At 38.1% G+C, this 21,167-nt stretch overlaps 1 protein-coding gene and 1 long non-coding RNA gene across 2 annotated transcripts in view; one reads left to right on the forward strand and one right to left on the reverse strand.

Annotated features, from left to right (window-relative positions):
• SPHKAP (SPHK1 interactor, AKAP domain containing) overlaps positions 1 to 18,318 on the reverse strand; it is a 236,891-nt gene extending 218,573 nt beyond the window's left edge. The window contains exon 1 of the mRNA XM_062638980.1: positions 18,294 to 18,318. Coding sequence (XP_062494964.1) covers positions 18,294 to 18,298 — 5 coding nt within the window. The 5' untranslated portion in view covers positions 18,299 to 18,318. The remainder of the gene's footprint in view (positions 1 to 18,293) is intronic.
• LOC134174226 (uncharacterized) lies at positions 18,262 to 20,043 on the forward strand. Its single transcript, XR_009968561.1, has 2 exons — positions 18,262 to 18,396; positions 19,550 to 20,043. It is a non-coding gene; the product is annotated as an uncharacterized LOC134174226 (long non-coding RNA).
• The last annotated feature ends 1,124 nt before the right edge of the window (positions 20,044 to 21,167 follow it).

A 21,167-nucleotide genomic window follows, 5' to 3' on the forward strand; every position in this document is an offset into this window, starting at 1 on the left:
TTAAGTTTTCCTTTTTCTATAACCCCATTTGGAGTCTATCTGCCTTGGGAAATTAGTGGAGAACAACAATAGGAGTCTCCAGTGTTTACACAGCACAGTTTAAACCTTCTTATATATGAATGAACCCAATTGGACACTAGGGACCATTCATGAAAGACAAATGAAACTGGTTATGAAATCTGTGCAGAATAGCTGATGGATTCTTTTATTCAATTCATGGCTTATTTACATGAATTATCCTTTATCAGTGTTTGTCTATGCACATCAAGAGTTCTCATGATGGTACAGTGGAAAGCATAATTCCCACTTGTTTGAACTGATTTCATTAAAAAAGAAAAAAATATTACTCTTTCCAACACACCATGAGGGAATCCAGAAGAATTGAGAATCTAACACAGTCTTCAACTATTCAACACAGTGGTGCGACTGCATCCACACTGAATGTATGCAGCTCTCAAAAGCCTTAAAAATTCAAAGGGCACTTTTCCATTCTGAAAGCATGTTTCCTGTGATTGGGAAGTCTTAGCATGTGGTCAGTACCTCAAACCTGGTTTTCCCTAGGCAAGTTCTTGTGCTGTGATTTTTTTCTTCCATTCCCAAACTGATTTAGGCCTCTGCATGTCATGTGGAAACCTGATCTCGGTGGATAAGGCAACGATTTTAATCATTGTTAAGGGTCCCTCTAAGGGTGCAGCCATGAAGCTACATCGATATTCATTTTCTGAGGGTTTAAAACTTCATTGCCATGGATACACCACCAGAGCAGCCACCAAATTCACTTAGTTGCAGTCCTTTACGAGTAAAGCCATGTAAAGGCTTTCAACATTTCTTCTACATCCTTGCAATTGCTTCTGTGTCTCTCTGTTAATTTCAGTATTTGCTGGAGCTTCACCTACCTTGAGGCATCAGTTCTAGAATTGTCACTTGCTCTATTAAGAAAGTTGTTTTTTTCCCAGGACATAACATCACATCTAAAAGCTATGATCCACCTTCTGATAGAATACACATTAGTTAAATTTCATACAAGTTTTTTCTTCTATATTAAACATTAAGCAATTAAGTAAATAGTTCAAATTCAAATAGAAAAGATAATGGAGGAATAAACATTAGAAGTATCCCAGGTATTCAGGAATTACCCAGTGAATATTCTGCTTTGTGAAACCTTTTAGATACTCTTGAGTATTTTTAAGCACACTGAAATTCAGTAATCTCAAGTTCTGTGTGTTTTGTATGAATACTGCTATTTTATTCTTTAGAATTACTGACAGAATTACTATGAAAAAAAATTCCAGAAAGTGTAAATAGCATTGAGGCAAATCAACCAAACCACTGATTAATTCTGTGTTTAGATAGAGCAAGATATACTATTAATTTTGTAATAATTTATTAAAGAAATACACAAGCAATATTAAAGCATATGGTAGAACACAGAGCCATCAGACTTCATATGGCTGAGCCCTGACTTTACTCTATTAGCTGTCTATCCAGAACCTGAAACAGGGCTGAATAACTTGCCATGCTTTGTGTTAGGTAATTTCTATCCAGTCTAGACCTCCTTACATCATTCAACAATTGTTGAACTGAAATTGATCTCCTGCCCCAGCTGTGCTGCAATTATAAGCTGTTCTAGTAGAGAAAACTGCTGGTGAGAGAAGAAGCAGAATTCCACCTAGCCTAATATGTAGACGTTGTCAGTAAACACGATTTCTTCTGAAGCCTGTTGAAGAAACATCATATATGGGAGTACATTTGACACTTCTGAAAGGAAGAAGTGTAAATGGGAGGGTTCAGTCATCCCAAGTATAAAAGAAAAATTTGAATCTCATGAAAGCATAAACATAGCTGATGATTCTGGGTGATTTGCACAATTACTCTTGCAAAAGTTGAGTGTGTTGAATGGTTGGTGTTGAGAGTTTTAAAGAACCCCATTTAACTTCAGCCTGGCTATTCTATCCCAGTCTGTGTGTAAATCATGAATAGCTGTTAGGCTATCTTTAAAAAGTGGTGTCTTCACTCATCCCAAACTCATCAGATCAGTCCTAAACATTGAAGGCATTTGTAAGGGAGAATAATTGGTCGTAGCTGAGGAGTACAGACTTTTTTCCCAGTTGTAATATTGCTATGTATGCTCAGGGCACCAATTTCTTCTGGTTAAAGCACATTCAGCACTATTTTTAACAAGAAATATAAAAAGGCCACCATTTCTACCTCAGCCGAAAGTACTCGTTCTGTATTTCCTAAAAATCTGTTCTGTACAAATACAGACAGAATGTGGTAGAAAAATGAAAGTGGGAGCATTTGTTTTGTGAATACATAACAAAACTAAATTAGGAAGTCTAAAGACAGTAAATGAGAAGGCATTCCCTGAGTTAAGGCTGCCAAGCACCTTTAAGTGAAAGCTTAGCTGTTTCTTCTCAAGTTAAATATATGAAGTCTCCATAGCAACAGCCATTTTGTAAGATGCATATATTTCATGATGTTCCAGATATTAAGCAGCTAAATAAAGGGGAAGGGGAAAAGCCATAACTATAACACAGGATTTCAGATTACTTCCTAGGGAAAGAAGCAGTACCTATTGTCACAGAGTAACAATTTTCTTTACAGTAATGTTAATATTTCTAAACAAATTATGCATTTTGTTCTCAATCCTTGTACTGTTTTGTGTGATAAGAAGTGAATTTTAAAAGAGACTTTTACACAGAAAATTAAAATGTAACTTTATATCTTACAGGTCATGATGTTGCAATGCTAGATTTGCAGCAGGTCAAAGTTCTTTTTAAATCACTGAAGTCCCTGCAGAGATACTAGGTTATAGGAGCTGAAGCTCTGCAGTCAGACTGTTATCACCACACTGGTAAAAGTAATTGAAAAAATACTGTTTCTGTAGCACAGCTCTTTGTCACAGCTTGGTAGGGGCTGTGTAAGCATAAAAATGCAACACCTACCCAGAAAATATCTTAAAGCTTAATTCAATAATCACGACTGTTGTCAATCTTATGAGGACTAAATGCTATGCCTTTCCTGCACAGTACCCATACCCAGCTGGCATAACATATAGCAGTTAAAGAGTTGATACAGACCCTACAATTATGGAGAGGGAACAGTTTTGACACAAACTTTGGTACAAAATCTATATTTGTAATTTAAACCCCACCCCCTATTTTACTGTAGAATCACAGAATGGTTTGGGTTGGAAGGGAACTTTAAAGATCATCTAGACTTTTGCAAGAGCCTGGCCCTGTACATCTGTTGGCAATGTAATTTCTGCAGCAGTGTAGAGAGGGAATGAGAGACATGTCAGAATTTCTGAAGGCTGTTTTCTCTGACAGTCTTCTCTTCAGGTGCTCTGTACCATCAGGTTGATGTATACTGTGATACGCAGTGTTTCTTCCATATTCCTCCAAACAGCTGTGGTGTACCTCTAAGTATTTCTGAACATTGCATGGGGAAGGACACTCATCTGTAAGGAGTTCCCATGTTCCAGTATTTAGATGGCTGTAAGGAAGATGAAACTCTTTTTACAAGGAGTCACATGGAAAAGGTGAGGGGTAGTGGGTACAAGTTATTCCCAGGGAGATTCCAATTGGGCACAAGAGGAAATCTTTTCACAAGGAGAACAATCAGCCATTGGGATAATCTCTCCATGGAAGTGGTGGATTCACCAGTGTTGGGGGATCCCTAGACAAGCTGCTGGGACATCTTGTCTAGACTGTGCTTTTGCCAAGAATGGCTGGACCAGGTGATCCTTGAGGTTCCTTCTAACCTGTTATTCTATGATTCCAGTCTCTTCAAGGACTTTTTGAAATACTAATGGTCATTTTCCTGATCATCCATCTTAGGGAATAATGCATATAAAGTGAAACAGGTAAACAGCAACTGACTCATAGGGGGCACATCCTTATATTCTTCAGAGGCCTTGCACTTGCAGATATTCTTGGAATTTTCATCATATAATTCTTCTGCTTTGGGTAACACCTTAAATCTTAAATTGTGACCACTCTTCTTTGTTCTACTGTGTTTCTTCACTGATTGGAAAATAAAATGCCGTTAATTGTCTCCCCACAGCTTAGAATATTTGGACATGATATCTGGTTTCCAACTAACTTCTACTTTGTGGTACTTCTAGTGATTACATCCTTCTTTCTAAGAAGGAGTCAGTTCATTACTTAGGCAAATGTGTCAGTGCGGAAGAGCTGATGTTTCTTGAACTTCACTTGAGAGAACCATTGTCATCTTAATTTAGCACTATACACTAAGATTACTTTAGTTAAGGATCATTTAATAACACAGCAGGATGTAAAGCAAACTACTGGTCTAAAGTGTGAAGCTAATTAGACAGCTAGAAATCACAGTCATTTTCTTTACAGGAAATTACATTTGGTAACTCTCTTCCAGAATCAGTTGTGATGCTAAAATTCTTGAACATTAATTGTAACAATGGCAGTTTTTATGGATGTACAGGGTACTACTCTTGGAAGGAATCTATTGCTGAGTTCTAGAAAAGAATGCAACTTAACATTTTTGTATCACATTAATTTCATGGTTACATAGAATAGAAACACTCCTTTAAAGTGTACAATTGTGTTACTGTAATTTGCAGTACGAGCAACTGTTCCAAGCCTGTCCCTGTGTACTATCAAACTATGCAGTATGAGAATAATAATTACTAGTTTCATAAAAGAATGACAGATCTGAGTATTTCTAGTTCTGAGAATGGGCACACGCTCTTATTCTAGGTTTGTAGGATAATACGTTCCATACCACATTTCACTGAAAATGCAGTATCAGAATAGTTGCAATTGCTGTTTCAATCTTTTTCTCTAGTATTACTGCCCTTCAGTTTGGTCATTTATGACAACTGCCTCAAAAGTGGAGTCCCATTTGCAAGCATTAACAGATGGGTCCTGTTTTACTGTTCTCACCCCTCCTAAGTGAATCCGAGTGAAGCCAAAGACATGTTCCCTGTATTCTTATATTGTGTCATTATCATTAGCTTTATCTTTATATGAGTTATGCCACCATCTACCCTGCCAAAGCCTTTAAGAGAAACAACTGTACTTTACTGTCATTTCAGCAGAGCTGTATTCCATACTCTGTATTATAACTGAGGAAATAATGAATCAAAGTTGTGATTTTTACCAGTCAGTTAGTTTAGACAAGACAGAACCCTGCCAAGTCTAGAACAGACCCATCTTAAGGCAGTTTATGAGCATCTTGAAATAATAATGTTCTACAGTTTAAACACCATAAGGCTGGGTTCACAACTTGTGAAGACAATGAGCAGAAGACATGAGTGGGATGGTTACAACATGTTTGGATTATATACATAGAATTATCTACAGTTATGTTTATGTTGATTTTGTGATTTTTTTGTTTTCAGTTTTACTAATTTAGCTATTTATATGAATGTTATTTTAATGATCATCTCCAACACAACAACATGACCATGAACTATATTTGGGTTAGTGTTTATTATTTATGAATAGGTTCTACAACACTTACTTTTAAAAGTGATATATTGATTCAAAGAAATACTTTCAGTGATCTTTGGGCTACCTGTAAACATTAGACAACTCTATCTGTAACTATAATACAAAAAAATAGTCATCTAAATGTGATGAATTAACCATGGGAGCTGCCTTGTTTATAACACTGTTTCTTCTTAAGATTGTGAAAAGAGTTATTACAATGACAAATATTCCCATTCTGTAACTATTAACATTTAGGTTAAACAAAGAAACCTGCAAAACAACCTGTACTCGAGTTGTTAATGCAGATTGATGCCTAGATCGGCAATAAATTGCAGACAGGTTGTGTCAAACTTCACGTGTATGTGATTTAGAAAGGTTTGCATGGCGTGGTCAACACTTCAGCAGGATTTCCAGCTATCCAGCAGCATCTATTGCATAATCCCAGAACGTCTTTACAAGCAGAATGGCAGTTTGCTGCTACTGAAAGCCACTTGCAATAATAGAGTCATTTGTGCAGGAGATCAAAGCTCCCAATGTCTTCCATTTCCAAATGAAGCACCATAAACTTTCCTTATTTTTACTTTATCAAGATTTTTTGAGCAAATCCATGATCCTTCAGCCCTGTGCCTTTGCTCTGCTCGGACACGGTGGGAGATAACAAGAGAACATTATCAAAATTTACACTTCACCCATGAGCTAAGTCTCATCTGCCTTGTGAGTAGCAGCCTGTCATTAAAATTTGCTCAGGTGGAGAAACGATATCCTAAACAGGTATGAAACTATGGCAGAGATGGGCAAAGAAAGTACAGCAGTCAGGTTGGCCTGACATACAAAGATGCTTTCCTTTGAAGGGCAGTTCATGAAATGTAATTGAGAGTATGAATGGACACAGAACAGCTAGTGCAAAGGCTGTCAATAAACAAGGCCTGAGGAAAAGGAGAAAAATTAAGAAAAGGAAACAAAATATTCTTAAAAAAAACAAAAAGGTATGGTATTGTGAGCAAAATGAAACAATAATCAAGCCAATGCTTTTAGAAAAAGTTTTGATGCTTTTTACATACACAGCATAGATCCTATATGACAGGATTACTTTCTGGACCCACAATCTCCTCTATAGTTTTTTATAAATATCATCTTAGACTATTTACTTCTCCAGTAATGTTATTAGAAATAACAATAAAAGCAATAACATGTATCCTCAGGGTTGGTGCAGGCTTCAGACTTTTAAAGATATATTTGTTCAGAACACGTTTAATTCCTAGTATTCACACTCCTTTCAGATAATCACAGTCATGAGAATACTGCTTTTTCCTTTCTAGGCATGATTGTCACCTTCTGGCAGATTAGTATTTTCATAGGCATTTGAAAGGAAGCTTTATCACTCCATCTCCAGCAATCCTAATTCTCTGGGCTAAAACTCCAAGCATTGCATGCATTATGAAAGAGGCATACTTCTGCCTACATGTTGCCTCTCTGCTGTTTTTTTTTACCTTCTCTGATTTCAGGTTATCAGCTACAACTCCATTTTGTCAACAGGAATGCACTCAGTAAGCTGAATCACAGTGAAGTCAGTAAGATATTATAACCAAGAGTAGATCTAGGCAAATCCTATAGCAGGATTTTAATCCTGCAACTCAAGAGTATGAACCTCCAGGACTCTGACTCAATTAAGAAAAATAAAAGTTTATGTATTATTGCACTACCTTGAATCTGTGTAAGACAAACTTCCTAAAGAGCTACAAGTAACTGTCTTAGGATCATTTCACCAATCTCATAGAGAACAATGATGTAGTCAGGAGTATCAAAACTAGGAAACAGGAAGGGAACAGTTGAAGCAGTTGCATTTGTCCTTAACATTTCGTGACTGCAGTTCTATGGTTTTTCATTTCATTTTATTTTTGCATAAACATTTCTTTTGTGCACCTAGGATTCACAACATTATAAACAATAACCAAAGTTGACAAGCTTGCTTCAAACTGCTTGTAGCTGAAACAACAGTAGGGTGAAAAATATAATAAACAGGTAAATAGAGTGCTAAGTAGTAGGGAGATTGTCTTTCATATAGTAAGCAGCAGTCACAGCCAAGTGAGTGCTTTGTTAAATAAGAGCAGCAGTGCTTTACCACAAATATTTCTTTGTATTAAATACTCCAGCCACTCTACGTCAGATCGTATTTCCTCTTCTTAAGGTGCCCGGGGACAGAAGCTGAGGGACATATGAGCTAGCAGATGCACAGGGTTAGCCATGGTTACCTTCTTTATTTAGCTCTGACTCTAATTTTCACCGATTTCTTGCCTGGGTGAACATACATCCTCTGTTTTATTGTTAGTCCTCAATGCTTTCTCTTCCACAATAAGGAGCAGTTTGACCCATTAGCTTCTTCTTTCAATAGATGTTTATGTGAAAACCTCGAAACATTAGCTGCAAAGTACTCTCAGATAAAATATCCCCTCCATGAAAATAGCTGTATAATAGTATGTCTGATAAGGTGTAATCAGTTCCAATAACAGCAACATCAGCTTTGGTATGCATTGCGTTCTCTGCATAAGTCTCCTTATCTAGATTTTGTTATCTAGCTGCAGATTGACCTAATTTAGGTTTTAAAGTAGAAAGAATGAAAAGGGAATAAAGTGATTGTGATGGTGATAATTTGCAACCCATACTTGATTAGCCAGTCCTTGAGATGTTGCTTTTGTTGTAGATAAGGGAGAATGTTGTAGGTAAAGGAATGGAGCAGGGTTTTCTGCTCCTGTGGTTTTTTGGTTCATTTGATGCAAGCTAAATATTGGCCCCTTCATAGTTTCAGACCACCTTGGTCTGTCTGCCCCAGTGGGAAGCAGTGACAGTACAAAGACTTGTTTTTAACTTTATTTTTTGTAATTCCTTAAAGGTGAGAAATGGAGCCTCTGCTGAATGCTCTCCAACAGTTTATGAACCTGTCCCCTAGGGTTTGAATGTTAACCAAAAGAGAACATGCATTTGTTTTTATGTCGATTGTGTAGATTTCCAGAAAACAAACAAACAAACAACAAAATAGAACAAATATATTCTTTGTGCATCATAATATCTCAAAAAGAACAGTATCCACGTCATTTGTACCAATGCACAGAAAATTATCTGATTGCCTATTGAGGTGAGATGATATTTAGCAATTGCCCTTGTCACCATGCTGTTCAGTAAGAAAATCTTTCTTTATTGATTGATGATGTCAAGGCCTGAGAAAAATATCATGTGCTACACCTGATTTTTTATAAATAAATAACAGAAAGTGGGCTAATGATAGTGTTTCTTATAGCAATTACATCAATTAAAATAATGAAACACTGTGGGACAGTCATCTCTAAAGTTCTTTTAGATCCCTAAGAAATTCACGGAAGGTTTAGGGCTCTTTCCCAAATGGTTTACATAAAGTTGAAACATGGTAGGGTTTCAGAACATTTATGCAACAGTAATTAGCTATTTAATTACTCTCTTCTATTAGATCCTGTTAAATGCACTTTAGAAGGGGGGAGCATTCATCATATCTCATCTTCATGATGGTATTAAAAAAAACCAAGAGTTTTAAAAAAAAGAAAAATACAAAGAGATCCTTTCACTCTTATTTCTAGTTTGCTCACTGGTATCTTATTACATTTTGAGTGAAAGTACAAGGACCTCAGCTGTATTTCAACAACAGAATAATCATGGTACTCTCCAGATTAAAAAGAAGGCTTACAAAATTAAACATAACATGAGATACTGGCTAGATACTAGTAGCCTTACTCTATGTGCAGAGCATGAATCAAAATCTTGGAGCATTTCAGAGCTACTGTCATGTAATTCATGAGATATTGAAACCTAACAGCCACAGCACACAACCTAAAACAAGTCCAATTCATAACCAAAAGCAAACGATCATTTAGGTGCCCAAAGTAAATGCTCTATCCTGGGCTACAAAGGCAGGAACCTCAAACCAAGCCAGACTAAGCAACTTGCTTAGGCAGAGGTCATTAGCTGTAGTACTGACCACCTGTATTATGTACATATGTGTAATACATATAAGCTGTAGTAATGATCTCCTAAGGAAAGATGGGGGGTTTGGGTGCTCTGCAGCCCTAAGGGCAAGTCCAGCTCCAAAAGGCACTGCTGCTCATAATTTCTTATGTGCATTAAATCTGAGTTTATGATAGTCAGGCAAGTGGCTTCCAAATGGACTATGCTACTTCTGACAAAAATAGCCTCTGACTTCAGAAAGCCCACCCAAAACAATCTTTACTATTCTGCAGAATAAAATCCTTTAGCCAAACTCTAACACAGGTTTTTACCTCAGGCCAGTAACAGTCACTCTTAAAAATTAATATATTGACCTGAACCACAAACTGAATTTTTAACTTAGTATTAACTGGAACCTGGAAAGCAATGTTCAGCAAATGAAGTTTGTATTGAATAAAATGGCTGACATGGAAGCAGCTTGAATTTCTTAGTAAATTTGCTTTGCATGTGCCTTAATATCTCAGTACATAAATCATAGTACTTCCATTATTTAATTTTTAATCTCAGCTTTTAATAAACTCATAATTCACTGTTGCTTTTAATTACCATTCCTATCTATAACAACAATATAAAGTCTCAAAGAAAAAAAAATCAGACATCAGAAACTGGTTTTGATTTAGAAACATTCATAGCATTAAAATAGAAATGTTCCTCCTAGCTATACTGTTTGAATTATACATTAACTCATTTCATCTTGTATCTGTGGTGCTGTTGTGTATTTTTTCAATCATTGATTTACATTTCAAACACAAGATAAAATTACACTTCAAATATTCAGAGATATTAGGTCAACTGTATAATTCATTAATTCATCAAAGTAAACACCATATTTTACCAAAAGTATTGTATTGTCTCGTGTTGTCAGCTCACTGACTAACAAGCGCCACAGGGACAGTGAATCAGAACAATTCCAAGGGGGCTGCAGAAATCTAAGATTCAGAAAGGCAAATATAAACCCTGGTGCACTGTGGGTGACAGTCAACCAGACAGTCAACCAACTTTGCCATTTGTGAAAGTCCAAATGGCATCCTGAGGCAAAAATGCATGCTGTTAACTATGCCACTTCAGTTTATATGAAGAAGTAAACTCATAAGAATAATGCTTTGTCAGTCAGTCATTTTTCCAAATCTAAACTGCAGATGATGTATCTTGCATTGCTATAGAATGTGGAATGCATTGGAAAAAATCAGCTCCACTTCAGTGTGAGTACAGCCAAGTCAAACTGTTCACTGTAGAGGAGCAACTTAAGCTTTACAATTCTTTGAGTCTAGTAGAGATATATTTGCTTTCAGTTCACCCTTTTATATTTTACAAGTAACAAGAGGCAAGGAGGAGCCTCCTTGTAATTTATTGCCAAAACTAGATTTCCCTTCAGCACGTCATAGAATCATAGAATAGTTAGGGTTGGAAAGGACCTTAAGACCACCCAGCTCCAACCCCCCTGCCATGGGCAGGGACAGCTCACCCTAGACCATATTGCCCAAGGCTCTGTCCAGCCTGGCCTTGAACACTGCCAGGGATGTCTCCTTGCTTTCCTACTCCAGAGCTTGCTAGAAACCGGCACAGAGAATGGTAAGAGAAGGAAGGCCACCCCATGCACCCACGGGAATCCCCACTGCAAAAACACCTGAGCACCATCTCTGCCCTGTCTGAATCCATCCTTCCTTGCCACACTGGCTGCAGTTGTCTTTGGATCAGAAAGTCAGTGGAAACTAAACCCAACTGTTTTAATCTCAGGAGTTAATAATGATGGATTAATTAATTAAAAGTTAAACTGCTGTCATCACTCTTCCTTCCTTCCCAACAAGACATCTTCACTATTCATTTGCAAAAGATTTCTGCCTTGGCAGAGCAGAACAGAATGCAGACACATGCAAGACTACAGTGAGGAATAGATTGTGAGTTATCTATGTACATACAGAAAGATGTATGTTTTTAAATATACGTATATACATATATATACACTGAATAGCTGTTACTATAAATAAACACTGCAAGGAAATGCACTGTTTGCATATAGATTTTAAATCATAAGCTCTTGCTATCCAGAAACTAAAACAACAGCTTTTATGTCAAATTCGCAGGTAAAAATACAGACAAATACAGATATATCGCCATCTGGAGGGCAAGTGTTTCGTTACCTTCTTGTAGTTATTCTGGGGTCCGTGATACAGGGCATGTATGGTGTCCAGAGAAAAATTCAAATGTAGAAGCATGAAGTCTTTGACATTGAGGTTATCATTAGGGATAATTTAAACCGGCTAGTTATATAGTTATGCTTTTTTTTTTTAGTCATTGGGCCCGAATAAACAACTCCAAAGCCTGGATGTTTATTTGTTTAGTACTATGCTCTACAGATGACATATCTGTGCCTTCAGAAGAAATTCCTTGTTTTCTCTTGCTTAAGGAAGAGCTGATCTTGGCAGTCAGAATTCAAAGTTTCTTTTCAGCTTTTTCCCATTAATTTTGGCCTGCAGTTTTAGGACCCTTCAAGGGCACAGAGTTAGGGAAATGGAAAGGAAGCTCAATCTTAAAACCAAAAAATAATTCTAAAATTAGACCTGTTTCATTCACCCTGAGAAACTAGAAAAACCTTCAATAAAAACGAACCAAAGCCATTAAGTATCCTCACTCAGGCTGACAGCTCTTCACCCTTCTCCCTGCTGCCACGGAATGCCCAAGTGAAGAAATGGGTTCTGCAGTAGAAATGATCCAAGAGTAGGGTGTAATATTCCCTGGAGTATGATCACCCCAGCATAGGCTGCACACTATGGACTCATATTTCAGTCATATACTTACAGGGACCTCAGCAGAGTTGCCCTGCTGCAGTGTCCAAGATGTCTGTAATGGGGACAGGCCTTCTCACACTGCCCTCCCACCTGAATAAAACAGCTTTTTCCATTCCTCTGACACCTCAGGTCTGCCCTGAGGATGGTTTCACTGATCACCAAGGACAACAGGTGAATACTTGTAGATATCCTCTCCTTACCAGGTCTGAAATGGGTTTTTTGAGTCCAGGACCCTGGTTAACAGAGGCAATACCTGAAAAGCTTATAAATGAAATACACGGCGCACTCTTACTTTTACCCACGCTACCTTTCCCGGTCAAGGAAAGGAATTACTGCTGTGTCCCAGAGCACACATTAGGCATTGTAGGCATGCCAAAACTGTTGCAGTGTACCACTCACTAACCCAGCAAGAAACCCATTAGTAGATGCACTCATTCACGCGAGTCAGACAGGTATACCTGCATGAACAGTTGCTGTCTTGCCAGGGGCTTATAGTAAATATCAGCAGCTCAGAGCAGATAGTTCATATAGGAGCCATAGAGAAGTGTACCATAAATAATGCTGCCTATCAGCTATGCGTAGAGAAAGAAAGATGAGGGGCAGTGGCTTTGACAGCCACACACCCCTCTGCCTCTCACCCCAGTGAGGATAACACACCAGGCCAGTGATCTGCTGGAACCGGGCTTCTGTGGCAGGTCAGAGCCTCAGGGTGCATCGCGTCAAGGTAAACAGCAGGCATCACGGGATGCTGGGGTAATATGCGCCAGTCCAAGCATCAAGGCTCATGGTAGTTCGTTTGTCAGTCCGTCAATCTCCTAACCGTCTCACCTGAGCAAAGCCCTGCCTCAAAATCACAGCGCATAGTGCAATCCTACAGCGATTTCTGGTCTCCTGTGCCACCTCATGGCCGCAAGAAGAAATGCAGGTCTGAGGATTAATGTCTTTGCTCTTCGCTTATGATAACCTCCAGGAAAAAAAAATTATCAAGAAGCAGGCTGTAACTGTGACAGCAAAATTATATAATTTCACTTGAATTGAGTTATAAAGATTTTTAAACTCACACATGTACTTACAGGTGTGTGCAGGTCCTCCCATTACAATCTTGTATTGTGATACGCTCTTGCTTAGGGAAATTAGACTTTTAATAACCTAAATCTCTTTCATAAGGAGTATTAACTTTTGTTCTATATCATTAGTGAAACTTTTTTTATTGTTATGTCTGGACCGATGGCAGCCATTCCTAAATCTGTCTTTACAGTACTAAAAGTAATATTTTAAAAATAATGTTAGATGAAGATAATACAAGGTAAAGCAAAATTATAAATTGTTGCATTTTAACTCCGTAAGAAGAGGTGCCAACAGCCAAAACACAAAAGCTGAAGCATAGCATTTCCCCTTGTGCTAAGCTAGACACTGCAAGGGGGCAGAGAGCCACAAAAGATGCTTCCCTGCAATTATTGTACTTATCTAGGAAATAACCTGAAAAGAGCCATCTGACAGGTGGTATGCCATATTTCTATTCCCTATTCCTAAGCAACCCCGATGCCTCTTTTCAGGAGGACTGGTTAGCTTCCTGAAGAGCAGAGAGCTGAATTTAAAGAGGCCTTGTTTTCCTTATGGATTTCTTTCCATTTTTTTTTCTCTTCTCTTTTTTTTTTCCTGGGTTGTGTGTGTGTTTGGGCATTTTTTGTTTGTTTCTTTGCTTGTTTCTACTACAGAAAACAACTAATGATGGCCCTGTAATAATAAAAATTGGGACTGGCAAGAGCTGACTAGAAAAAAGACCAGCAAAAGCTGAGCTGCACACTGCAGTCAATGAGGCAATGCTGATAACAGTGGCACAAATGACATTCCAAACACAGCTGACAAAGATGATAATGACAATTAAATACACCACTCTATACAGAAAATCAGGATTTAAGACTAGAAGTGAGAGAAACCTGGGAGAAAGGTCACAATTTCTTTACATTACACCTTCCTGTTCCTGATCTTCCATTTGGTTTTATTTTCTCTTTCTTCCAGCTCTTAATTGGCAACAACTCAACAGCATATGTATTGTGGTTCAACATATAAGTTATCCTGCTGCATTCAAAGGGAATCTGTGGCACCTGCTTTAGTTGCTTGCCAAGATAAGGTCATTAGTGCTGCCTTTTAACTGGTTCTCTGTTTTGCTTACTCGTTGTCTCTAGGGTTACAGGTTTCTGCCATTGACTGCTCTTCCAACAATTCTCACTTTACAAAGCAAGTATATTTTAAATTAACAGTGTATCTATAGTGTGTCTTGAGCCAGTTATTTATGCGGTGGTATTCCACAGTGTGAGAAATGTATCTACTGTTATGTGTCCCACATTGGCTGCTATGCGCTTTTACTAGATGCCTCCTTGAAGCTTCCTTGCTATGACATGAAGAAAGCAGAGGTTTCTTGTGGGCACAGGGCTTGCCTTTTTCTTTTTTTCTAAACAGATAGGAACCATGAGCAAGAAGAGGGTCTTTGCTTTCTTTCCCATGAGTAGGGTCCACACTCATGTCTTAAGTTGATGCGAATAACTAAGGACTCTGTCAAAATTTTTTATAAACAGTTTCACATCTTAGATCAAGCTCTCTTGCCAGTAAATAGAGTCAATATCACAAGATTCCTCCTTTTCCTGCTTGCCCACTATCTTCTCCAACTGAATACTACCAGGTCAATACCTAATCAAGATGCTCAGTTTAACCTCTTGAGCTTAATGGCCACTCAGCAGACATCATGCTATAAACAAGAATATTAATTACCATTCTCCCAGCCTGAAGCACATACTGAGGCTATAATCTAGCTCAAACACACTAGTGCTCAATCAAATTCATTGTCTCACATTTCTTGGTATCAAAACAAAAATTTTCAGATATACACATAGATGTGTAGAAATAATTTCACTGAACAAGGCCATTCCTGGAATGAAAAAATGCCCATGCAGGATATATTCACAGATATCTCTCAAGGTTGCAATAAGTACCTCGAGTGAATATGGCCTGAGTTTTATTGCCCTTTGGTGTGAATGATGGTGGCAAAAGCACTGCTTAGTACAGGGGTGAATATCGGCATGGTGGGAAAAGCAGTAGACGAAATTATGGTCAGTTTGTGGACACTTTTAAAATATATGCCTGAGATAAATTAGTCAGGTCAATTAGGCAAAGAAATAATCAACACATCAAAGAATGGTGCAAGGGGAAATTCCTGTCAGGGAGGAGTCTGTAATGAGCCAGAGGGTTTCACTGCACATGGTTGTTGCCTTAGCTATTTACCTCTATGGAAGCACAACTTTCTTGACAAGGGTCTCCCACACAGGGGAAGAATCTTCCTTTTGTAACAGACCTCAAAATAATTCAAGCTGTCTGCCAGTAATTAAATCCATTACATTAGCAACAGGTGGTGAAGCTGTAGTTTTCTCACATCTGTTACAGTTTTCGTGAGTCAGTATGTATTCATTGCAAAAGCTACGTAAACCACAGAGCAGAGATATGGGTTGATGGCTGTCACCCAGACAGCCGCTGTGCTCACTCCTGTAGTTATCTATCTGAAGAGTAAAGTAGAGGAGATGTGAGAATATGTAGTAGACAGGAAGGGGTTTGGGCAGGATCCCAAAGGGTAGGAGGGTGGGGATTTAAAAGGGTGAAGAGATTTTATAGGTCTTCATTAGACTGAAAGAGGAAGAGAGGAATAAGAAAGAAAGGAAACTTGTGTAGTGTTCAGAGCATTACTTTGATATCTGTTTCAGTTCTCTGCTAATACCACAGACTTTCTGTGTGGTCTAGAGTGTGTTTCTTGGTCATTCTGGTTTAGTAAATTTAAAACTTAGAATCCTTGGGAAATTTCATTGTCACTGGGGAAAACAGGCATAGAATAGCTCATGTGTGTTAGTGAATTTATCTCAGTCTCCAAAATACAATGCATTTCTGCAAACTGGTTATTGGGTATGGTGTACCATAGTGAAGAGGGCTGTGTATGTTGCAAGCTGAATTCTGGGTATTGAAGAGCTTGCTAAGACAGAAAGCCTCTTTAACGCAAAGAACATGTGGAATGGCCACAGTTCTGGGTTGATCTGCATGATAGCTGGTTGTATACGTTACTCCTATAGAAGCATAGAAAGGCATCCTGCTGCTGAGATGTGTCCTCACACAAGCTTTGAAGGGTAGCTGCAGCTCATTTTGCTGTATTTCACGGTGCTGGACTTCCCATGAATGTTTTCCATGTCTTTTCCACCTTCCTTCAAAAGCCAGTTCTCTTTTGACTCAGAAAAGTTCTGTAATTTCACAGAGCTGTTTTTTTGTTTTCTGAATAATGAGAATAAGTATGTATGGAGAGCTGAGGGAAGTTCACAATCAATTTACTTCCATCAGTAATGACACAAGGTTTCAGTTTATGTTTAAGACATGCTGCCTTTATACCTCTCCTCAAAGACTGGTGTCTTCTCTAGCAATTCCTTTCATGGCAATACTGAGGGTACTTATTATGGCATTGAGCTACTGTTATGTGGTCAGTAAATTAATTTTCAGTTAAGGAATCTCTAAAAAAAAGCCAGTTTAGAACAAAAAATATGTATCAGTGAGTTATTTTTAGAGGAATTTCTTCAGTCGTATTTTGTTCCATGACAATGAATAGATTATTGTAATTCTTTTCAAAGAATTATCATTTAACTCTACCAAACTTTGAACTAATAAAGTTTTGCAGGTTTAGTGTTAATGGCTGTCATCATGCTGAGGTTATTTGGCTGAAACCTATTGTGAGGGACGGGGCTTCCCCAGCAAGACTTGGGCTTGCTGGAAGCTCTGTCATGGGCAGAGCCACACATCACTCAGTTCCTACTTGCTTCCGGGTAGAGTTGTATTGCTAGAAACTCCCACATAGTCAAAAGACCGTCAGGGACCACAGATTTTTCTCAATGAATAAACAGACAAAGGAAAATAATAACTCTTAAACTGTCTAAACCTCAAAACAACTGTTGTGCAGTTCCAGATGGAGATAGAACTGCACAGGGTGCAGATCCAGTCAGTCCTTCCTGCCATCCTCCACCATTTCACATCCTTGATTTTGCCAGATCTTGGGGCCAGTCTCGCATGATAGTGTTATACTTGTGGAGGACTGTGGAGGCACTGTCACAGTCTCCTCTTCTGAACTTGAGAGATATCACTGTGTGTTACAATCCTGCTCTCTTCCTTCCCAGCTCCTTCAGATGCAGCAACAATCCAGTCTTGCCCAAAGCCATTCAAGATTTGCCTGAGGTCACTGTGGACCTCTTCTCCTGGTGTGAATGCCATCTCCAGCAGTGGCTCACACTAACTCATCTGCAGGTGGGCAGCAAGGCCAATAAGCAGCCTCCTCCTCTTAACCCAAACTGAAAACGAGCAGGAGAAAGGTGGGACTACCTGACGCCCAATTCTCTCTTTCCCAAAAACTGTATAACTTAATTTGTGGGACAGTATTTGAGCACAGGAGACCAAAGTCATAATTCAAGTACCGTTCTTCACTGAAATCATTAACTTCAGAGTTTCATGTGATTGATACAGGGAGTCTCCAGCTTTGTGAAGGAACAAACCAAAGTCTTCCTGGGAGATCATTACATGTTGTTCAGTGATTCACTGACTGCTGGCCAGAGCACTGTTTGTAACTGATTAAGCTGAATCCTTTTCAAATTCTTCCCCTCTATTAACCTCTCAGCAATTCCTTTCCTTTGTAAATTCATGGTAGTTATGTGTTACTCAGGATGATTACATGAAAGTGGTTTCAAACACAATGATTACATATTGAGAAGATGAGCTCTTTCGGGTTCATGTCACAGCCTATCTGCCTGTTTAAAAAAGACTTCCTGTACTGTGCCATTTGCTCTTCATCAGCTAGGCAGTAAAAATACTGCTCGAATGTAGCATCTTCATTCCATCTGACCTTTCCAGAATATTATTTGCCAGGCATACTTCAAAGTTTTCATTTCCTTCTGCAAATATAACTTGAATCTCATTCTATTACTGCATATGGTGCCATTGAAACAAAAGCTGTTCCTTCTTTATCCCACTATATTTAGTGTGGAGGATGAAGTACAACATATCACCTGGAAATGCTGCAAACTGAGGTAAGCTCAGGGCACACTATTTAAAGTTGGATTCCACAGAGATCTGAATTGTAGTGAAAGTGGGAAATGTATAGTTCTTGGCCCTATGTTCAGCACTGAAGGACATACATATTTGAATTTGGACTGAGATCAGACTAAAAGTTAAAATGGATTTTGATCTACACACTCTTTATCAGGCTTCCATCCACTGTGAGTACTTAAAATGAAAATATTTTCCCCACAGGTTTTATATTATAATCCCTCTTATTTAAACTACTCTGGATGAATACTTTGCATTATGATGAACCAGCCACAAGGTGTCAATATAGCGAAGGAGATTCTTAGTAAGGTTTTGATGCTACAGCACCATTTGGCTGTGAATACAATTAAACCCTGCCTTCTGGTGGGTTATTTGAATAGCTAATTGCAAAAATGCAGGTCAGATCACAATTTTTATACCTGATTTATTTAATCAATGAAGTCCTCATGCTATGATTGGGCAAGAGGGATAAAAACTAGTACAAATGACTGAAGTAAAAAACATGACAAGCCACAAGCTATGTGCTACAAATAATGTAGCACTGTGTTTTAGAAGGAAAGACTGACAAAGTGGGATGCTAGACTAGTGGGGGTGAATTATTTTTTGTCAAAATATGAGATGTGAGCTTAAGCAAGAGATACAACATGTGAATTAATTAACTCTTCACAGGAAGGAGTCAACATATCTAGATGAACTGTGCTCATTTTAAGACGCTTAGTGAACGATGAGACAAGACAAAGATGAAAAAGCAATATTAAAGAGTTCTAGTTTGTCTCTTTTAGACACTGATCTATATAAATATAAAAACACCTCAAAAGAGTCAAAGCTAAAGACGAGTTCTGAGTTACAAAGGACATGGAAGCAATTTGGGTTTTTACCCTAAGAGGAGGTTAGGATCTGTGGAAGAAGGGCCTGTTAGAAATGAGAATGAATGGCTGATAGGAAAATAACTCTTAGATTTGTGGGTATTATCTCTTTGATGTATGCATTAATAGGTTTTGGCTGAGAATTTTCAAAGAGGTTAAGGACTTAGCTACTATTGAATGTCAGTGGCTTTTGTACACTTCACTGCCATAGTCTGCTTTGAAAACCCCATCTTACAATATTAATTTTAATGTATCCTTTCTATTGCAGTATGAGGGAGCAGATCCATGATACAGAGAAGAAAAGAGAAGCTACAAAAGAAAATAATATTTTTTGTATTACAGTCATTCTTTATAAATTATTATACTTAATCTACTCTGTCAAGTACAAAAGTATATCTAAAATGTGGTTGAGAGGAGGATATTACATTATATGACATCGTTCACTTGTGTTAATGACTCTGTACTTTGCACAAAGTGGAGGGCATTGGCTAGCAGATAATACCATAAAAAATACATACCATTGGCTACATTTCTTAAAAGGAGCCTGTTTATGCAAAGAGCTGTTTTTTTCAGGTTCTAAACCAGCTGTGACACCATGCTGTCCTTTGAGAGATATTTTATTGGGCAACAGATCAGTGTTGGAGGTCAAAAGAGCAACAGCAATAGATGTATCATGTTCCCTGGGGTTCCCTGGGGGCAGGTTGGGACAATAATTAGAAAAACTGCAAAGTCTGTGGGAATAAAATTCTTGCTGTTCTTGTGCTTCTCTCTTTTGCATTTCTTTTTGATATTGTGTATCTTAATGTGAGAAAAGACCTATAAGGGATACTTGTGTAAGAGTGAATAACATGCTACAGAACAGCTTTAAGCTCTTCAGACTGAAAATACATTGAAAAGGTGGTTTTGCATATCAATGGTAAAATCTAGAAGTGATGGAAAAGTCAGCAGAGAAATACAAGTGCGATTCCCATATGAGGCCTTACTGTCACAGACTTGATATTCAGGTGGAGATGAGAGAATATCCTTGCTCCCTTCTGGTGGCCTAGTGACACTGTGGGGTTTAAATACTCTTTTTATTTTACCTTTCCTCAAAAGAAAACAAACATGAACATTTTCTTTCTTTCTTGGTATAAACTGGGTAAACACTAACACAAATTACCAGTGATGTGGTAGAATTAATTTTATCATACAGTGTTTGGGTGTTGGTTTTTTTAATTGCTGTTATGCTGAAGAGAAGATAAATAGGTGTACTGTTAGAACTATTTAAGTAAAGATGTGTGATAGATTGGCAGCTCATTTTAAGAATGGGAGAATACATGTTGAACAAGTCCCACTTACCAGAGCTGGGATGTAAGAGAGTCCCGGGGAATAATTTTCACCGTTACTCCTGGTGTAAATAGCAAAAGGTTGAGGGTTTTTTTAATAAAAGAAAGATTTCAGTCCTACAATAACCCATCCATAGTAACAGGTTACTATGACTGAAGTGCTTGTTCCTAGACAAGAGCCCAAATCAAAGGCTTAAATCTGTGTAAATGCAAAATGATTGTCTGTACAAAACCAATATATTCCTCTCCTGACAGATGCACAGGTTTCACTGTGTGTATTCTAGTCAACACATCACCAACCCCATCTGTTCTGTCTGCCTCTGAAAAATGAGCACTACTTCACAGCAGAGAAAGCACTGAGTACACAGCACCGCTTGTTTGGGTTTTAACAAGTTTTATCCAGCCTGGAATAACAAAGCCATTTTGTAAGATGATGAGGCTAAACTTCCTTCTTTTACACTAAGACTGTAACATGCCCAAGACACAGAAACTGTGTTACCTGAACATTGGTAAGGAGTTTACAACGCAGCAGAAATAAATAAGAACAGTTTCTGACAAAAA

The sequence above is a fragment of the Pezoporus occidentalis genome, unplaced genomic scaffold (assembly GCF_034315485.1).
Source record: "Pezoporus occidentalis ecotype Australia unplaced genomic scaffold, CSIRO_AGI_Poc_V1 ctg59, whole genome shotgun sequence".
Taxonomy (NCBI): domain Eukaryota; kingdom Metazoa; phylum Chordata; class Aves; order Psittaciformes; family Psittacidae; genus Pezoporus; species Pezoporus occidentalis.